General features: G+C 41.0%; 1 protein-coding gene across 1 annotated transcript in view; it reads right to left on the reverse strand.

Annotated features, from left to right (window-relative positions):
• SHROOM1 (shroom family member 1) overlaps window positions 1-16939 on the reverse strand; it is a 20676-nt gene extending 3737 nt beyond the window's left edge. The window contains exons 1-6 of the mRNA XM_015429082.1: window positions 14354-16939; window positions 10817-10887; window positions 6042-6722; window positions 3203-3793; window positions 1961-2111; window positions 632-904 (exon numbers count right to left, since the gene is read on the reverse strand). Of these exons, the coding sequence (XP_015284568.1) occupies window positions 632-904; window positions 1961-2111; window positions 3203-3793; window positions 6042-6722; window positions 10817-10887; window positions 14354-16900 (4314 nt within the window). The 5' untranslated portion in view covers window positions 16901-16939. The remainder of the gene's footprint in view (window positions 1-631; window positions 905-1960; window positions 2112-3202; window positions 3794-6041; window positions 6723-10816; window positions 10888-14353) is intronic.
• Window positions 16940-21474: the final 4535 nt, after the last annotated feature.

The raw sequence follows: 21474 nt of genomic DNA on the forward strand, positions 1-21474 counted from the left end.
AAGACAATGATATATCTGACTCAGTTTGTAAAGGGATTAGTGGAATTAAGACTTGATGTTTGTGTAAGCTGATTAGAAGATCTCCTCTCTTGGGTTTTTAGGTATTAGTGGGTATCTTTACTTTGTCCCTAGATGTAGTCCCTTATCCTATTTCTGTTGTAGTTTGTAGTGTTTATAAAAATGTAATAAAAACATCCCCTTCGGGGGGCTAAAAAAAATGGATTCAATCATATGCAAGACTAGTTTTTTTCCAAGGGATACCATAAAAGGGGGAGTACATTATATTTCCATACATACCTGGATGGGTTGGTTCTGGTCCCCGGACCTTATGCTTGACACCCCTGCTTTAGATGTTAGTAGCAGCGGCTTGAGACCAGCCATATCACAGCAGCTGCCATGTTGTTTAAGGTTATGTATGTACTTGGCCAAAGGTACCATCATACACAGAATTAGGACCATTAGAAAAGATTTTAAACATTCACAAACAGTGAAAAATTGTGGAGTGTTTCAGATTCAGAGAACCGTGCCTACAGAAGTCTAAACAATTAGAAAAATCACACTGCAACCTCTCCTGGAAGATTTCATGGTAAGGTAAAAGAGTCTAACTTAACTCCTTCCTCTCATGACTTACCTTTTCTTCAGCATCTGTATTTTCGTCAGTTTTCTCCATGGCATTCTGGACCCGAGCAAGACGGCAAGACAGGCAGAGCAGCAGGCTTACGACCTTCTCCAGATCTCCAATGTACATCATATAGCGCTCATATTCATTGGCCTTGCAGAGATCTTGCACCAGGGACTCCAGCTCCTTGCCCTGAGCAGCATGCTCCTTGGCTTCAGACTGGATAAGCTCCTTCTCATCCCACAGAGCCTGCAGCTTCAGCTGGATGCTGGAAATAAGTTCTTTCTGCAAAGAGAGAAGTTGTTGAGAAAATGAATTGGGCAAGATGGTCCTTTGACTATGCGCAATATGAAAGGAGCCCTGAGGTGGTGATGTTTATATACTGACTATGTAGAAGTGAACTATATGTTACACAGGAAATTGTAAATAGGATATGATTAGCTGAAATATGATCTGGTTTCAAAGACTGGTCAGCCTCCTTGTTGTGATGTCAGGCTTTTAAAAAAACATGGTCATTCTCATGGCTGAAATGGACAAATTAACGAAGAAACTTAATGACAAAGAAGATCAAGATTTTTTTTGAAGAATGGAAAGACTTTAAAGAATATCTGGAAAAAAACTGGGATGTAAAACATAATTTACTTTGTTTTGATAATTATTAAGGGCAGAAACATATAAAGGCTTGGAATGTTTAGATTAAGATATTGTTACCTTGAAATTTAAGATGAAAAGGGGAAAGGAAAAATAGAATTATAAATGGGAAAGGGGGAGGAGCATTGCGGGAAGCCACAAAGGGGGGGGAGGAGATAAGAGAAATGGATATGTGATAAAAGAAATGTAATGCAATGTTGAATGTGTTGATATATCCAAAATAAAAGTTTTGACATAAAAAACATGGTCATTCTGCAAAAGCAACCATTTCCATAGCCAATTTCATTCTCTGCATCCACAAAAGCCAGCATAGGCTAACACTATTGTCTGGAAAAAGAGGATCATATGCCCAATAGATGCCAGGTCCTATTCATGTAGGATCCATATCTCACTCAGTCTGCAGTCATGAATCCATTTTTGTATTTAGAAACTGAGGAAAACATGCATTTATTTATTCAAATTAGAACCTATACCACATTTTACAGTAAAGTTATTATAAATGGAAATAGTACAAATGGTGAGAAACAGGGTATTAACATACCAAAATTAAGCATGTTTTAAGCAGACTTAGATTCCTTTGGAAAGATCTGAGCACATAGTTTAAATCTTCCATTCAAATCAAATGGACTTAAATGTGCAAACCTTTGGTTGGATCATGCCATACTTTTCTCCTCTCATTCATCTACCTACTTTCTTGGATATGATGTTTTCTGGGTCCTCAAGGCACTCTCTGCTGCCACTCAGGATTTGGCCTATACGTGATGTGGGATCGTCTGCTCTCTGTTCAAGAAAATGCCCAGTTTCATGAGATAGGTCTGAGGCACTATCACTGTGTATTTGGCTGTTGAATAGAAAATAATAATATGACCAATACTTCACTGTCAGCATGACAGATATTTCAATAACATAGACTTTTTCTTCCCAAGCTGTGTTTTCCCCCAAATTGCTGAAAATACATGGCTTAACTACAACCCCACCCTTTTTAAATCCCTCTAAACCAGTGGCCATCACCACATGTTGTAACAGTGAATTCTGCTGTACAGTCACCAATTGTGTGAAGTGGCACTTCCTTTTATAGAGGATCTAAATCCTTCACAATAGCCATAGACTTCTCACCACTTGAGGAGGTGGGAAGCACGTAACAAACAATTAGTTGGGGCAGGGCTATTTTTGGGCAGGAACGCACAGGAACAGAGTTCCGGCTGGCTTCAGAGTTGGCCACACCCACTACAGCCAAAACCTCTGCACGTGTGGCTACAGAGGGAAGGCCTGGAGAGTGACACCCCCCCCAGCGACTCTGAGGTGGGTGGGCCGGGGGGGCCCTTGAAGGATCGGGGAGGCATTTAAATGGGGCACCTGGGCAAGTGAAGGGAAGGCATGGAGGTGTGGCCTAATATGCTAATGAGTTTCTGCTGTTGGGTGTGGCCTATTGTGTTAATGAGTTCCTGCTGGGCTTTTTCTACAAAAAAAGCCCTGAGTTGGGAATCTTGTTTGTTTCATTTGAGGTTTTATTGGGAGAGTTCCTCAGCAGAGTGTGGGCCATATATATGCCATGATATGGTGGTGGTGGAAAGTGCTGTCAAGTCTCAGCTGACTTATAGCAACCCCCATAGGGTTTTCAAGGCAAAAGGCGACAGAAGTGGATTGTCATTGCCTGCCTCTGCATAGCAACCCTGGACTTTCTTTATTGTCTCTCATCCAAATACTAACCAGGGACAGCCCTGCTTAGCTTCCAGGATCTGACAAAATTGGATTAGCCTTGGCCACATTGTTTGGAGAAATATGACCAGGCTTTCTTTATTGCTGCTGGCAAAATCACCTAACTGGCATTTGTGCTGTCTTTTCCCTTCCATATGTAGGTATTCCATTATGGCTGTTGATACCAAGTTGTGCCATTAACACTAGCAAAGCCTCCACTCATCATAAACTTACTCATTTTGTTGAATAGACTGGTTTCTTCTCTTTATTCTCCAGGATCTGTCAGATATTGAAATGTTCACAGGAAATAGGCCTTCCATGAGGTCTAAAACAGTCTTCCTAATAGGATGGGGCCTGAGGATGTCAACCAGAGACTTGTCTTCAGCAACAATCTTAACAGCAAGGTCTTCACACCTCTGGTGCTCTCGAAATTTTAACTGTGCTGTTGACAATTCAGTGTCTTGCTCATGTAAGACATGATCATGTTCATTTTGTTCCCCCTTTGCTGATGGATGACCAGTATTTTTATCTCCTAGGCTATCCGATATAGTTGTACAGTATGTCATGTCCTCCAAGCAATATCCTGCTCTTCTGTGGGTCACCTGTAACTGTTGCCACTGTATTCTCCCTGATGCATTAGACATTTGAGATTGATTACTTCTTTCTTTTGGCAGTTGATAATCTTTGTTAATCATTTCTTTGAGGATGAAAGCAGAAAATCCAGGAGCCATCTCTGAACAATGAGAATTCTCAGCAGAAATATTTTCTTCACTATTTCCATTTCTGTTTCCAAGACCAGATTCTTCTTTCTTGGGAACATAAAAGCTAGAAGAACAAATCAGTTACATACAATTATGCAGGGCTGCCATCTTTTTACCGACTCTACTGCTGTGCCTTTTGACATCTCACATAGAAATGTAACCAACAAAACACTTCCTAATAATGAGATAAGCACTGAAAGCTTTTCCTATCCCTTAATTCCTGTGCATCAGGCACTTGCTGAGATAATTCAGCTGCAGACTTTCTCCTTGGTATGCATTTCAATGGATGCACTTACTACAAAGGAGTTCCATACAAAAGGAAACTTCTAATATCAGAGCATGCTGACACAACTTTGATTGTACAGTACATTAAAATGGTTTTCCAAATTGCGTGTTTTGAAAGCCTGCCGTTCATTTTCCTGTAAACATTTTGTTTTTACAAGCATGCCTTCTGAATTTCTGGCAAATATCGCATACCTAAGTGATTCGTCTCAACATACAATACTGCAAGCTTAGATCAGTTTCATCCCAGTAGTACCGTCATGACTTTCCCCAAGCAAAACTGGAATTTATGGGTTTGGATCCCAGTGAAGATTTCAGCTGATGGAAGGGGGTGGTGGTGATTTTCTCCTATCTCCCTCTCTCACTGCTGACCTCATGCTGTTCCTGGGGGTCCCCAAAACAGCATTTGAAGGAGCTGGTTGAGCTACAGCAGACAGAGGAATGCAAGAAAATCATGCTTCATGGACAGAAATCCTTCCAACAACTAAAAAATGTTGGTGAGGTCCAAGCACTAATCTAGTGAAGCTGGTGAGAATTTAGTTAGAGATCCCATAGAATTTTAGAATCATAGTGTCTGGGTCTCTTTGAAAGAGGGAATCTATAAAGGAAGCCGTGGCCCTCAGTTTGCAAGACCCGAGCAAGGCTGTTAACGATAGGACATTTGGAAGGTCATTAATTCATAGAGTTGCCATAAGTTGGAAGCAACTTGATGGCACTTAACACACACACACACACACACAACTTAAGTCGGTCATGTAACGATTCTGTACCTTATTAAGTGTGAATTGGTTAAATAATTCAATATACCAATTAGATCATTTAATTTCAGTCCTATAATTAAAAAACTGGACAAAGTGTCCTTCATAGATCTTTTACCAGCTCATATCAACATTACTTGCTGGTTTCCCTCCCCATGCAAAACCCAGAAAATATTTAAATAGAAATATATCTAAAGAAGCAACCTGATTTTAACCAATGTTACTATTTTGTTTGGTGTAGTGGTTAAGTGTGCGGGCTCTAATCTGGGAGAACCGGGTTTGATTCCCCACTCCTCCACTTGCAGCTCCTGGATGACCTTGGGCAAGCCATAGTTCTGACAAGAGCTGTCCTTGAAGGGGCAGTTCTTGAAAGAGCTCTCTCAGCCCCACTTACCTCACAGGGTGTCTGTTGTGGGGAGGGGAGGGGAAAGGAGTTTGTAAGCTGCTCTGAGGGCGGGGTATAAATCCAATCTTCTTCTATTATTACTTAGAATACCATTAGGGCACAAGTGGTTTGGGAGATCATGAATACAACAAGATGGTCCCAAAGGTGTCTTTTTATGAGCAGAATTCCCACTAGGGCCGCATCCCATTACACCCACTACATCCCACAGATCTGAAGCAACTTTTAGCTTCAAAAACAGCTTCTCAAGTGGTGGTGGGGGATGCAGATTTTATCTGTGAGCAAAGTTCATAGTTCTTTGGATCTAACCCATAACTAATGGCATTCTCTTCCTTTTTTACAAAGATTCCCACTTTTCCAGCGCTATAGTACCTTTCAGAGCTAGGGTATCTTTCTTCCATATACGATGATGCTTGTATATGACAAAATGACATAAGAAAGTCCTGCAGGATCAGACCAGTAGTCCATTTAGTCCAGCAACCTTTTTCACACAGCAGCCAACCAGTTGCCCTGGAGGGCCAAGAAGATAGCACAAAGGCCAAAGCCTGCCCCATATGCAGGCTCCTAACACTTCTAAACCTTTGACACATCTGAAAACATGCCTTAATAGAAGTTAATGTTGCCAGTCTCTGGGTGGTGCCTGGAGATCTTCCACTATTCCACTTACTCTCCAGATGACCAAGATCAGCTTGGGAGGGTGGACTCTATGACATTATACCCTGCTGAGGTCTCTCCCCTCCACAACCCCCACCCTCCCCAGGCTTCATACCCCAAATCTCCAGGTATTTCCCAACCCAGAGCTGGCAGCCCTAACAGGCGTGCACATTGAGGGGGGGGGGAATTGCTCCAAAAAGGAATAAAATGGTTACCTGGTATTATATTCCTTGATTTGTTTTCCTTCTATGGAAGCCTGTAAAGCTGATACAGTCAAGGCAGGTTCTGATGGTGTTCTGTCCAGAACGGAATTCTTATTTTGTTTATAGGGGAAGGGAAGGCTTGAGGGCTTTTCTGAGCCACTGGAAAAAGAGTCCTTAAAAACATCATTGTCTGTCTCAGCAGGAGAAGGAGCTGGTGAAGAATGCAGAGGCTCCAAAGGTATACTCTGAGACTGTGACCTACCCACAGAAAGTGAGGGTACACTGCACAGGGATGGATTGCCTAGACTCACGAAAGTGTTATTACTGTGTTTATTTGTACTAGGAGACTGTTGAAGCACCTGAACCATTGAATTTAATCCCTTTGGACCTGCAACACCTTCAGAGTGTGATGGTCTGGGCAGAGGTCCAGATGTAGGTTCGCAGTTTTGCAGAATGCTGTTTTGATTATTTGGCCTTTGGGTGTTTTTGTCTGGCTTCCGCCCAGAGGAAATCTGCTGGTTTTTCAGATGGTGAAGCTGATCCGTACTTTGACTCAGTGGTGATAATCTGACCATTTCTGAGCTTCCAGTTTCCTCCATAGACTTCCCTCTCCTTCCAGCTTTGTACGTATTTTGTTTTGTAGTCCAGAAACAGTCTGATTGGTCAGCTTCTAGTTCCTCCTCTGATGGGGCACTGAAGTTAGTTTCAAATCATATGTCAGCTTAGAAAGTCACCAACAACCCTTTTTCATTCATTATAACTGTTCAACATAAATACAAAACAAGCAGACTTTTCATACCAGCATCACCGCAGAACTGCAATCTGTTTCATGGTTTAAGCCATGTATTCCCCTCCTCCTTTATTTTATTAGGTAAAGCAGTTACAGGTGGATCAGATTAAGAAGCACTGCTGGGGGGGAGACGTTTGATTTGTTCAGTGCCACACTGAACACACAGATGGCTGCCGCACTGAACACACAAATGGTTAAACACTCCCTCCTTTCTTTCCCTCTCTTCCACCCTTGTTCAGTCTGAGGCCTCTCCCATTTCATTCCTTTGTACAAGAATCACAGATCTATATATTAGAGATATATGTTAGAGATAAATGTGCCCTCCATAAGTGGCTTGACTGTAAAACAGTTAAGGCCTGTGACTACACTGGTGGGGTTTCTTGTGTAAATTGTCCAATGATGGAAGGACGTCCCCTTCCCACAGCAGAGAAAGGCTCAATGTCAAAAGAAGTATAAAAATGAAAATAAAACAAACCTTTTAAAAAACGTACAATGGGGAATGTGTGTGTGTGTAAGTGTGGTCCTTGTTATTAGTAATGCTACAATCATTATATAATAGGTGTCCATTATACTTCTGCAACTTCATTCTGCTGGGCTGTGTAAGGGATGTGGAAGAGATATGACTTTTCCAAAGCACAATTTTATAGCTTGAAGACTGAGAAAGTGAGCTTGTCTGCAAGAAAAATGTTGCCTTAAGGGAAGGCAACTGCAGACCCCATCCATGGCAACAAATGAATAACCTTTTTTTAAAATTATGCACCCTTATTGGGGGGGGGGGACACTCAGGACAACCTTGGTTTAACCCTGAGGTCCTAGAATATGGCTGGAAGGAACATGGCATTAATACATCCTAACTGATTTCATACAAGCCTTTTCATATGAACCCACTTAATATGCTTAGGCAAACTGTTACTACCCTTGACACAAGGATTTTTTTGTGGAAACTGTAATAGCACCCCATCTTTATTTGCTATTCAAACTGCACACATTAAAGTAGCAAAGCTCCCTTTTTTAAGGCATCTAACTGTGTAAACCTAATAAATCATCAACAGTTTTATGGAGTAGATGGTTTGCAGTTCATGCTGTAAGGCACCGGAATGCATTTATGCTACCACATTTCATTCTGGGAAGTAACTGAAGAGTACAGGAAATGAAGATAGCTGATGAAGGTACTTTGGTCAGGTCTGTGGCTTCCTCTACCAATGAAAAATAACAAAATGTATTACCATAGTCTATAAATCTAACAGGCTCAAAAAATTATCTCCTAATTGTTTTCCAGTCCTATGGAATGTAGCTTTTCTTAAGAAAAGATTTTTACTGGCTCAGTGCCAGAAGCTTTCTCTTCTGCAGTAAAATTCTCTTTTAAGCTACTATGTTACAGTAAATATTAAACATCTACCTTGCAGATAGATGCACAGAAGCCTTCCATTTCATTTATTTGGATGGCATGTCACCCCTAAATTGTGAATGCTGTTTCTCTAGCAGATCAGGTGGTGGAGCTCTGACCTAAAAAAATGGTCAAGAGAACTGCTGATTCTGTGCCTTTGAATGACAGAGTGGAGTTGTCCCAGCTCTGCAAGCAGCCATTTCGTGCGTTTGCACACATTGCTGGGTCCAGGAGAAGCCAAAATAGTGCTACATTTCAACTGAAAAACATTGTCATTGAGGAAGTGTAGCATTCCAGATATTGGGCTGAAGAATCTACAAGAATTCATAGCAAACTTTTGCCACTCAAAGCCTAGGACTTGAAATGATTACTGGACATTCAAAGGCTTCTTAAAGGCTCCCAGCCACACTTCCCTTACCAGACTCAGGTGGGTGGCCGTGTTGGTCTGAAGTAGTAGAACAAAGTTTGAGTCCAGTGGCACCTTTAAGACCAACAAAGCTTTATTCAAGGTATGAGCTTTCGTGTACATTCACACTTCTTCAGATACAATGAAATGGAAATAGAAATAATAGTCATACATATAGAGGGTGGGCAGTAAATTAGCATACAGAACAATGAAGGTGTTTTTAACAGATTAAAAGAATAATAAACAGTATATGTGGCTATCATCTGTTTGGGTTTCACTGGGGGAGACAAACATAGCATAGTTGAACCCAAACAGATGATAGCCACATATACTAAGCTTATTATCCTTTTAATCTGTTTAAAACACCTTCATTATTCTGTATACTAATTTGCTGTCTACCCTCTATATGTATGACTGTTTTTATTTCCATTTCAATGTGTCTGAAGAAGAGTGCATGCACATGAAAGCTCATACCTTGAATAAAGCCTTGTTGGTCTTAAAGGTGCCCCTGGACTCAAACTTTGGTCTCTTACCAGACTCAGTCTTCAGTAGCTGTCATGTAGGATGAATGCTCTAGTTAAGGTGTAATGGTGACCAGTGTTCCCTCTAAGCTGAGTTAGTGTGAGCCAGCTCACAGCTTTTTAGCCTCTGGTTCACACATTTTTTGTCTCAGCTCAGGAAGGATGGCTCCAGAACACACTAATTTATGCAGCAGCCAAATCACCTGCTCACAACTTTAATGCTGGTAGCTCACAAAGTAGAATTTTTGCTCACAGGACTCTACAGCTTAGAGGGAACATTGATTGTTCTAGATTCCCTCTTCTGAGTGTGATTATTACTAGGTTGCAGGAGATCCATTACAGGCCTGGTCTCTACAAGTAGTGGTGAAATAAGAGAATTAGAGCCTGTAATAGTGCTATCTACCACCTTATCATCTCATTTTCCTGCAAAGAAGCGCTTCTATTGCCCAGCTCTTAAAATGTTGTATTTTCTTCTTCGGGAATACAATTTCTAGTAGGCCTATTGTGATAATTTGTGCAGGATGGAGTGAACAATTACTGCACAAGTGTCATAGACACTGTGATAGGGCTGGTAGAATCACCCAAATGAAGCCAGCAGCAGGCCAGTGGCTGTCTGTTCTGAAACAAGAAAGACACTGCAGACTGGGCCAAGCTGAAAAATCAGCAGTGGCTGAACATAGTCTGACTCAAACAGGACACAGTGTTTTGTTCCAAGACACTGAAAGGCTGGACAACACTTCCAATTACCATGTCAGATTACACAGGGAAGCCACTGAAATTCATAAACATAAAAACAATTTCAACAAGAAAGAGGAGAGTTTAAAAATAAATAGGGCACGGTTTCCTGTCCTGAAAGCACAAAAGGCTCTACATCTGACAATAGCACTACAGATAAGATTAGAATTTCAACAGCCAATCCACATACAAAAGAATCTCCTCAGGAAACAATCCATATGCAAAAGAACCTCCTCAGGAAAGCTCCTCCATTAGAACGTTCATAGCCTGGGGAACTCCTACAAGATAATGACTCAGCCCTACCCCACCTTCCTGAGTAAATATAAATTACCTGCCTACCATTTTTCTTCTCACCTTGACACAGAGAGTACTCTATCTTCCTGTGTTATACCTCTGAGGATGCCAGTCACAGCTACTGGCGAAATGTCAGGTCCTACAATGCCAAGACCACGGCCACACAACCCAGAAAATCTACAGCAGCTAATGAACTCCAGCCGTGAAAGCCTTCGACAACATATGCTCAGTCTTCAGGTGAGGCTGCTGCATGTCAATTCATCCAAGGGTTTGGCCAATGGTAAAGTATTCCCCTGATACACATCACCATTCAAAAATGTCTGAAAAAATCTTTTGGATTAGTTGGTTTGAAATGAGAGCTTAGTCATCATAACATACAAAATTTTTGCCGTGCATTACACCCCAATCACCTCCAAAGATGCATTTATTCAGAAAACTGAATAGTGACCTATCTGAACATGGATGGGGCCTCCCAGAAACAATTTTCATGATCATAGTTGCTTTAAAATATACAACTGTAATAATAGAAATTGTTCTGTGGAGAATGCAGCTGTTCCAGTGGAAAGGCCAAGTAAAACTTAAATTCTTCCTTGGTTGGGGGTAGTCAAAGAGAACACAGTGAAAGTAGAAGTAATGAGAATACTAAACACTTACCTGGACTGGAAGGGATAATATTTGTGGTCCTGAGATGACAACACTGGGCAGGCTGTAGACTTATAGAAATCCTGGAAATGAATAAAATTTACCATGAGGAATCTCCGCATACCACTTTATTGCTTTTCACTTTCTACTCACATGTAACCTGCTGGGATGAGATATATCAGCCCTAATGAAGAAAGGAAGTCTTTCTTACCTCTTCAATGGCACTTCTACATAATGACTATAGTGGGAACAGAAATCACTTTGGGCTGAGTGTCTGGTGATATCCATGCAAAATTTAACTTCCTGTGCAAACCCCAGATTCCCCCCCCCCCCGGTCTAGCTTTAAAGGCTGAAAAGAGGGGCTTGATAGTGCATAGATAATGCCAGGTGAATCAGACAAGGTAAAAGAGTGTCTGAATAAGAAGACATCTGCCTTTGCTACTGTGCATAACTTCTTGATCCTTCCTATCATCAGCACAATAAAGGTCTTCAGAATCCCACTATCTCTGCCAGGTCCTGTACCTAACCTCTGCAGGCTCTGCAGCTATTTGAAGCATACAGAAGGATGTCCCAGGGAGAAAAGGGCCACCACCTTTTCCATGTTGCCTTCTGCATCTTCTTTGGGTGTCTCCTACAGCACCAATCTCAAATGGCGTCTCTATAGACAGAGTAAGCATTGGCCATTTCCTCCAAACCTTCAGACTTAAGCTTCATAAACAGCCCTTCATAAACCTACTCATCTTATAGGCACCACATGTTACAATGGATATGAGGATGCCACTGCTGAGTTCTCTCCTCCCCATCCATCTGGCAGCGGTGACTGTGAAGACTCACAGCATGAAGGCAGCTATCCATACAGTAACATCTATTATGCCTTACAAGTAGAAGGCATAATTAATACTGTAGTGTATCAAGTCCTGACAAGTCCGAACTAGCCCAGAGACAAACGTCAAGCTTCGCTCCTAGAGACAATGGACCCTGTGGATCCTAGCCCGCTCCAATCAGAGGGCTAGGTTCCTGGCCGAGAAGCCAATGGGCCTCTCGGCCACTGTAAATAACCTATCAGGAAGTGTGTGTGTGTGGGGGGGGGGGTTTTGGGGGGCGGTTTCTCAGGGAATATAAACCGGCCTGTGAGCTGGCCAAAGTCGTCTTGTTCCTGATCGAATAAAGCACGCTTTGCTGAAATCACTCTCCGTTTGCGTACTTTTCAAATACTGTGGTAAGCATAACTGTACTCCACTTTGTAGAAGACAGAGATCTGAGTTCCATTACATAACCATGTATAACACTGGCTGCAGATTACTGCAGCAATAAGCAATTTGCAACTAGTTCAATTCTTTTTTCTCAGGACAGTCAATGTCACCATATTAAACTGGATAACAGCTAAAATATACTCAAGATAATTTTAAAATGTTCAGGTTAAACTGAATAATAAGCCTTCTACAAGAACACACATGGCTGAGGTGGGATTAGACTCCGGATCTTTCCATTCCAGCCCTAGCACTGACAAGTAGGCAATGCTGGCTCTTCAGAAGAAACATGAGCAGACTGAAGAGCAGAAGGTTACTTCTGTTCTGTTGCAGTAATACATGTCTCCAGATTCTCCAAGATTTGGTGTAGAGTGCTGTACACCATGCTAATCTCAAATATACTTATCAGATGCCTAGTATATATTAAACTGCAAGTCAGACCAGTGGTCCATGAAGCTCAGTATTGTATATTCTGGCTGCCAGTGCTTTTCCAAGGACTTAGAAGTCTCTCAAACTTCTTACCTCAGAATCATTACTAGCAATACAGGGAGAAAACAGGGACAAGTTTTTGTAGTGCTTTAACTGTTTTTACCCACCTCGGAAGAAAGGCAAGCTTATAAATGTTTAAAATAATAATCAATGAATAAATAAATATACATGCTAAGTCTCTGGTATGCAAGGCATTTAATTGACCACTGAGCCTATTCTCCCTAGAAAGTTAGAAAAGCAGAGTTGAACAGGCCATGCAGTCAGTTTGTGGCTAGGGAAAAAAATCACCATAAGAATAAGGAACTGACTTCATTTCCCTGATACACCTGAAAACAAGGGAGATTAGAGAGAGTTTCTTATCAGAGAAATAACTAAGAGCTTGAACTAAGAAGTGAAACATACTCCCTCCCTCCATTTTCTTTCCCTTTTGCCTCTGTTTGCTTTCCTTATCCTGTTTGCCCAGCATTATCAACAGACATTGTCCTTCAAGTTTTGGCACTGAGAAGTGCATATTTCTTCCCTGATGCTGAAAAATATTTGTGGCGTATGACAGGAGAAAAAAAAAAGTAAATAGCTTATTATATCAACTGGATTAAGCAAGATATTATCACTGGAATATCTTCTCATTCTGGGGCATTTTGTAGTCTAGGACCTGAGGAGGGCAGAGAGTTGAGCTGGTAGAATAGACCGTACCACTTTGACAGATTACATTGTACACTGCTCCTTAACGTAAATGATTTTTTGTAAACATAAAAGTACCATAGCATATAAAGCCCTGGGCTAGAACCTTTTTTTCTTTTGTGCTAATTTTTAATTTGCAAGAGGTTTTTACATGGGGGAGCATTAAAAATGTCTGAAGAAGTATATCTCCTTATACCACCTTTGAAATCCTGTAAATCATTTTGTTGTGTGTGCAGGCCAGGCCTTAGTCGCATTGAAAAGGAATTCTTGGAGACTACTCAGTTTGTGCAATTATATACATATGGTCGATCAGTTTGCCATCAGGTAGCATTAAATTATGGGAGACGATATACTGCATGGGATGCAACGCTTTTAAAAATACTGGCCATTTTCCTTGCATAATTAAGTCCTAGCAATTTCAGTGAGAAAGAAAGTTAGGTACCTGCTTCTCCTTCATATGGAAATAATGAATGGATATTGCTGAGCCAAAATTAAGCAGCTTTAAGTCTAATTTTTAAATTTACTTTATTTATATCCCACCTTTCTCCCCAATGGGGAATTTGCACTGAGACCTTTCTAGTAAAATTAATCAGTGACTTTCAAACAGGAATGTAGCCATCATAGCTCATATGGTCATACTTTTAAATATTCAGGCCCTACACAAGGCTGGCCATAAGACATGAAGAAGGTGGGCACAAAAAGCAGGGCTTTTTCACTGGTCCACCTTCCCATCTATCAAATGCCTTTTGTCTCTTCTTGCTTCTGGCACCATCACTGAAAACCCTTGTACATCATCAGGCCAAGCCTTTCTTATTTCAGCTAGCTTATAACTGCTCCTCTTTTCCTGTTTTGCTGGTTTCATGCTGATGATATTTTTAGGTGCTGGTGTTGTTCTAGTTGATCTATGCTATTTTAGGTTTTACGGTTATTGCTGGTGTTTGATTATGGGATCGCTTTATTGTTAAGAGCTATTTTATTATACCATTAACTGCCTTGGACATATGTTTCCAGAGATACAGTATACAAATATTTTAAAATAAACAAATTGTTGATAAGAACAAGTGCTCATGAACATATAGAAAGCTTTGAAAATCTGGCACAATTTATATTGTGATAGATTTTTGATTACCTGCATAGGAGAAGGCGTTGATTTTGATCTTCCATGGCCTTTGCTGGAGACAGAAGCACCTGAGGAAAGGAGACTTTTAGTTGCGGTACGTCTGATGACACAGCTTCCTTCACTGACAGCAGACTGCATTTTCCAATTAACCTTTTCAGGCACAGAAGAACTGGCACTACCCCTATCAGAGGCAGGAGATATTGAAGTTGCAGAAGAGAGGAGAGCAGGCACTTCAAGATTTCTCCCAAGATCAGAAAATGGACAGGAACTATCAATATTCTGTGATTTTTTGCTGCTGCTGGGGTTAGAAATGCTGTCCTCTGGAAGTTTCTTTGAATTTGAAGACTTCATTTGCAAAGGGGGCTTTTGCGGGGCACTGGTATGGGCAGTAGCAGGCCGTTGTCCAATCTTGCGTTCCATGTACTGAAGAAGTGCGATGTGCTGTATCTGCTTCAGTTCTACCTTCGAAAGAGCTCTGCCTTGATTTTCCAGACCTTTATTACTGATGATCACAGGGTCTTGTTCACTGATTTCATCAGACCTGGACCTTGCATTTTTCTTTCTCCATGCTGGGTACTGATCTCTCTGGTCATCTAGTTGATTCAGCTTCTCAGGTTCAGAATAAGAGGTCTTCTTTTGTTCTTTGGTGATTCTTTTCCTTCCCCCAATCAGACTAGCTTGGGGTCTTTGGGGTTCTTCCTGTTTATTGATGTTTTCTAGTGGTTTGGAGGAAGGAATTAACCCGGAGTCCTCATTTGTACTAGATAATGATAAAGACCTGAGATGCTGAATGGAAGGCCTTGAGGAAGGCTTCTGCTTCAGCCGGACGGGCAAGCTCATCTGTAAATCCTTTCTCTTGAACGAGGTTTCTCTCAGGACTTTTCTTTGAGCAACTTTAAGTTTTTCTCGATAGTCATTCTTGAATTTCTCATCCACTGATGATGCTGGGCTCCCTAGAATTAGCCCTGTCTTCTGGCTGGCAGCCATGTCATTCACACAGCTGTTACTGTCCCTTGGTATTCCTATTGGTTCTGCAGAGGATGAATGATCACTCCTTGGAGACTGCATATCAAAGTCCTCATGTAACTGAACCTGATTTGGATTACTCATAATGTTGGTATTTTTCCCACCAGAGAGGTAGTAGAGCAAGGGAGTTGTTTTTCTGTTTATCTTTCTACTGGCAGAGTCATCCTGGAATTGACTTTCAACCTTCTTAGAAAATTGTTCTGGAGAACGAACGTCCAGCATTTCCTCTTGCTTGGGCTTTGTAAGAAGTTCAGGGCTGCCATTATTTTCACATGGCTTTGCTTTTCTAACTCCATTAAGGATTTGGAATGCAGATGGCAACTTCCGCCTTCTACCTTCCTGTTCTAGAAGTGGCTTCCCAGCATTTCTGCTGTTTTCATCTCTAGAGCTGAAACAGGGATTCTTGTCTTCATAAGTATTAATTATCCCCAGAGCAGTCAGACTTGGAAGAGAACTGTCCATGTACTTTAAGCTTGGGCTGCCGCTCTCGCATGTCTCCTGATCCAAACCTGAATGCTTCTGAGCTTTGAAAACATCACAAAGCTGTCCTTCTTTTTCACCAGATACTGACATGGTACATGGCAGATCTGCTTCTGAGACGGGTGATTTGTGTACACTGCAAGCATGAAGATACTGTTTGTTCTCTTGTGTATCATTAACAGCATTATGACTGGTGTGTGGCGAAAGAGAGGACTTAAAGTTCAGTGCCTCAGGAATTTTATAATTGTGGGCTGAATTAAGTGTGTGGACCAAAGAATCAGATTTTAAATAGTCCTGGAAATTTAAACAAGGTTTGATGGAAACGGTGGTTTCATTTTTCTTTGTCGTATATGGATTGGTAGGATACCAAATGTCACTGTCTTCTAGTTCTATGACTGGACTTTTATTTTTACACCTTGAAAGCCAAAAATCATCATAACACTTTCCTGGGGAGTCAAGAGGGAGGGCTCTGCTGGTATCTTGACTGCATTCCTCTGCTTGAACACTGTAGTTGAAGCAAATTCCATAATGACTTTGATCCGTATTTCTGCTAGCTTTACAGCTATCAACTTGAGCTGGTGGGGATGATGGGTGAGGAAGATGAGATGGAAGCCCAGCCACAGGTGACGGTGGTTGGTATAACGTCCCAGGTACAGAAGTGCTTCCATATGGCTTGCCATTGTCCATGGTGTTGTGCATGCTCATTTCTACTGACTTGTCTTGATATATCTGTTTAAGATTAGAATGTATTGCACAAGGGCTAAAAACACCTCGTACATATCCTGAGTCCATATATGGAAGCTGTTCTAAAGGCAGAATGTCACTGTCGCACAAGGGAATATGACATTCTGGAATATTGGAGCCCAGAGAAAAAGAACTGTAGGCAGAGTCTGCTTTCCCAGGGATGTGTAAGCACTGATCTATGCCACCAATAGGTGTCTCAGATGACACCTTAGCATAGCCAGGTGAGGTTACTGGCTCCAGAACCTCTGCTATTCTTCTGATATGTCTCAGGTTCCATCTTGACACTTCATTCCCAAAGTAAGACATTGTTGCTACTGTCAGTCATTCAGGTCCTTTAGAAAAGGAATGGACATGGAATTAAGATGTGCTTACAGCTGAGAATAAGCATCCTTTCTGGTAGGTATTATCACACTTCAGCATCATGCTTCATAAGATGAGATATGATCCTGGAAGAGAGAGAAGGTAATTGAAGGACATCTGTGAAGACCATAACTTACTACTCTAAATCCAATCATACCTGCTATTGTCATTCCCCTGCTGTTGTCATTAGGCATCTGAAATCACTCCACTTTCCAATAAACAGGACAAGTGGACTCCCATTCTAGCTGTATCTGAAGAAGTGAGCAGTGACTCATGAAAGCTCATACCCTACCACAGTTTTTTAAAGTATTTAAGGTGCTACTGGACTCTTGCTCTTTTCTATAGCTTACTACTGTAAGATTTTGTGAAAGATCATCAAGATAATACAAAACACTGTATCATACAGAGCTATGTTTTTATACTGTTTATATTCAGTATTGTCTCGTAAATAAAAGCCTGTAGAACTCATTTGTTATGAGGGCCAGATCTGACATACCTAAATGAGACCTTGTTGGGCCAGGCCATGTGTGTCATAAAATGTAATGCCAGGTACTGGACATATAAACTTTATAAAGGACACAAACACAAAGGGTTGGGTTTTTTTACTTAAAATAAAGAACATGCTTAAAACATTAGCACTCTTGCAATAGTTTGTTTATTTAACAGTGTCTGATAACTGACACCTCTTGCTCTGAATTAGTGCATCAAAATGTATGTGCTGTTGCAATCTTGAGTATGCTGTTCAGGTGTGTATCTGTAAAAGCTGCAAACCTACAATGATGCAATAGCAGCAGAACTGGAAGAAGCAGCAGAAGACAGCCAGTTCCACTGCGGGCCAGATAGAAACCCTCCGAGGGCCTGATCCGGCCCCCGGGCTGCATATTTAACGCCCCTGCTGTAGATCATAGTAAAAATCCAGTACACTTTTCCTTGTATTGATTTACCTCTGAGACTTGGTGGAATTATAGTTTGATGTTACCTTCTGGAGTTTCTTCTTGGGGAATATTCTTACTGTATATTAAATGTGATTTTTAATGTAATTTCACACCTATAACTTTTATGTTGTTATGATATTTAACTGATGCAACAAATTACTATGACTAATTACTAGTGCTAGTATGGAAGCTGACATTGTCCCTATGCAAACTTTCTGCAAATTAACAATATTCACTCATAGCACAAATACATCAATAGTGATTTGAATGCTTTTTAGTGTGTTGCGTAAAAGCTGTGGTAGCCTAAAGAACTGTTTCATAGTCCATTGAACATTGGCACAATAAAATATGGCAAGAGCCGTGCGTACTTACAGTATCATCCTAAGTACAATTTCCTGCAAGTAGCCCCTCCCCCCACGGAATAAAACCCAAGTGTGATTCTGAGTAGACCTGCTTAGGACAACAATGGCCCCTGCCACACGGCAGGGGAAAAGCCACCAAAAAGCGTGGCATTTAAAAGCCGCGCCAAAGTTGAAACGGTGCGGTGGGATCCCACGGATCCCCTGGCCGCGCCGCCTTTTCTCCCCGGCACGATCAGACGCCGGGGAGAAAGCACGGCCCTGACGGGGAGCCTGCTGAAATGCGCATGTCCGAGCATGCGCAGTTCGGCTAGGCGCCGGGGATGCGCCGGCGCAAGAATGCGCCGGCGATCAAACGCCCGGCTTGCCGTGCAGCTTCCCGATGAACCACCAAGGTAGGTGGTTGCAAGTTGGGGCGGCTTTTCGCGGGGAAGGGCCAGTTCGGGGACGGAAGCACGACGCTTCCCAGATGTTGTGGTGTGATCGCGCCGGTTTGCTCCGCCCCCGAACTGTCCCGCTCCCGGCCCAAATCGCCTAGTGTGAACAGGACCATTGTTAGCCTAATAATTACATCTCCCAGTTGAATGTATTGCCCCTCCCCATTTTCTGACTCTTCTGACTCCACCTCCAAACATGAGATTAGACAAATTTGAGAACTGATTCCATCATCATAAGAAGGAATCCCTTGTGTCTTTACTTCTTCTACTTTCTGTGTAGCATTTGAACTGCCTCTCATTTAAGTCATCTGTAAACTTCACAGCCTTTTCTTGTGGTTCTTGTCAGGGCAATACATATGTCCGCGTTACTTTGACAGACCTTACTACTGGTCCAGCATCTGGTTCCATTTCTGTCTGCTTCTCAGCCACCATAATGTTGCTTTGTCATTCTGGATTATGACCCATGACTTTATTCCCTTGGAATCATCCCTCTTACTATGTGGGCTGCTTCTTCTCACCTGGTTCCCCAAATTTTGACTCCTGGACTTTCTGCATCATGCATCTGGGGTTGATTCTATGATCTGGTGCTTAGCAGTCAAGATCCTGTCAGGACAAGTTTGGATCTGATACTATAAACAAATGCCATTCTCAACTAAGCACATGACAATATATCCATCAGACACTAGTCATGGAAAAAATGTGCCTTGTGTGCCAATGTTTTAAGCGGATTCAGGTGGGTAGCCATGTTGGTCTGAGATGTATTTATTGCTCAGTTACTTAAGCACCTTTATTCTAATTAACTCTTCCTGGCAACTAACCCCCCCCCATATGTAATATTTGAGGAAATCTGTTTCAATGGATCTGAAGGCGTGTACACGTACACATGCACTAAGTCTCTCAGTTCTCTCTTATACCCAGATTTGAATGTTGTTGGTCTTGAAGGTGCCACTGGACTCAACCTTCATTCTCACATCTGTTTGTTATCTCTTACATTTCCTGGCAATTTGTATGCTAATTTGCTGCCATTCACAGATTTTATCAACCGCCTTAATCCAGTCTCAGATATAATTTCCCACTTATGCATCTGGATTCTAACTAGCCCTTCCTGGCAACTAACACCCACCCCAACCTCTCTCTGTCTATATGTAATGGCTGAGGAAATCCTGTTTCACTGTCTCTGAAGAAGTGTGCTTGCACATGAAAGCTTATACCTTGAATAAAAGTTTGTTGGTTTTGTGTTTTTTTACAAATTTATTTATGATTTTCCATTTATAATTTTCATTACAAAACCACAAAAAGAGAGTAAGCATAAAAATAAAAACCAAATAGAAAAGTAACAATATTTTGTATATGAAATATATTTATGGAGTTACTCATTTCCCCCCAACCATTTATTAACTCTAAACCATCTTTTTTGAAAAGCATGATCTTCTTTACCTTTTTTTTCCCCAACATACTTCAAGCATTTAATGTGCCTTTTCATCAAGGTAGGTAAGAGATTATGTATATGAACAAAATATGGTATGGCAGCCATTTAATATGGTTTACTTAATCTGCAGGGACACAGGCAAGAAACATATCCATGTACAGTATGTCTGGAGTATGTGGATGTTATAATAAACCAAGTTTGTGCTCCATCATCATATGAGAATCTCCCATTACTTCACTTTGTGCTGGATCATTCAGAATATCCTCAAAACCAATGCAGCCATAACTGCCTTTCAAGATCTCCAATGACAGGTTAGAGCTATGAAGGAAAGGAAGTCGCTGGACCTGAAAGAATCATGTTCAACTTGTCCATTTCTGTCACATCACAGATTTTTTATAATCAACTCTTCTCTAGCAGGTAGGTTTTCAGATTTCCAACACTTGACAACCAATATCCTGACTGCAGTAAGGATATATGACAAAATACATAGTTCATCATGCCTATATCCATCTGGTATTATATTAAGTAAATAGATTTCTGGTACTAGCTGCAATTCAATGCCCATAATCTCTATTATTAATTGCTTAATACCCTTCCAAAATTTATAGATCTTTTCACACCGCCACCACATAAAGTTTCATAAGTAGCTTTTTTATTTTCTGACATAAAAGTAGGCTTTGTGAAGGCCTCAAGAGGTGAGACCCATCCTGGTATTTTTGAATAAAATCTTTCTTTTATTTTCCTCCATATTTTTATTAGGGCCCCTCTAATTGCATGGTTATGAACGTTTGAGTGAATTTTATCTTTATCATACCATATATAGGCGTGCCAACCCATATATAAGTCACGGCCCTCTAAATATAGCAGTCTTTTATCTTCTAACATTATCCAGTCTCTGATCCCCCCCATAGCTGAGGCTTGATAATAAAGTAACTAGTTTGGCACACCAAAACCACCTCTTTCTTTTTATCTTGAAGAAGTTTCCATCAAATACTCTTTTACCATGCCATATAAATTTTCTTGTATGTTTATCCAGTTCTTGGGAAAAGTTATTGTTTTTTAATATTGGTAGGTTTTGTGCCAAAAATAAGAAACGTGGAAGAATGTTCATCTTAACAGTAGTAATTCTACCCATAGAAGACAGTTGTAAATCATGCCATTTCTGAAGATCTTTTTTAATATTATCTAGTAATTTTTAATAATTATATTCAAATAATGTATTATTTTTGTTTGAAAGTAGAACACCTTTTGTTTGAAAGTAGAACACCTAAATATTTGATCTTGTTGACCACCTCAATACCTGAATATATCTGTATCTTGATATTCAAATCTTGTGAGCAGTTTTTGGTCATAATCTTAG

The sequence above is a fragment of the Gekko japonicus genome, unplaced genomic scaffold, assembly GCF_001447785.1.
Source record: "Gekko japonicus isolate JY-2015 unplaced genomic scaffold, Gekko_japonicus_V1.1 scaffold768, whole genome shotgun sequence".
NCBI classification, from domain to species: Eukaryota; Metazoa; Chordata; class Lepidosauria; order Squamata; family Gekkonidae; genus Gekko; species Gekko japonicus.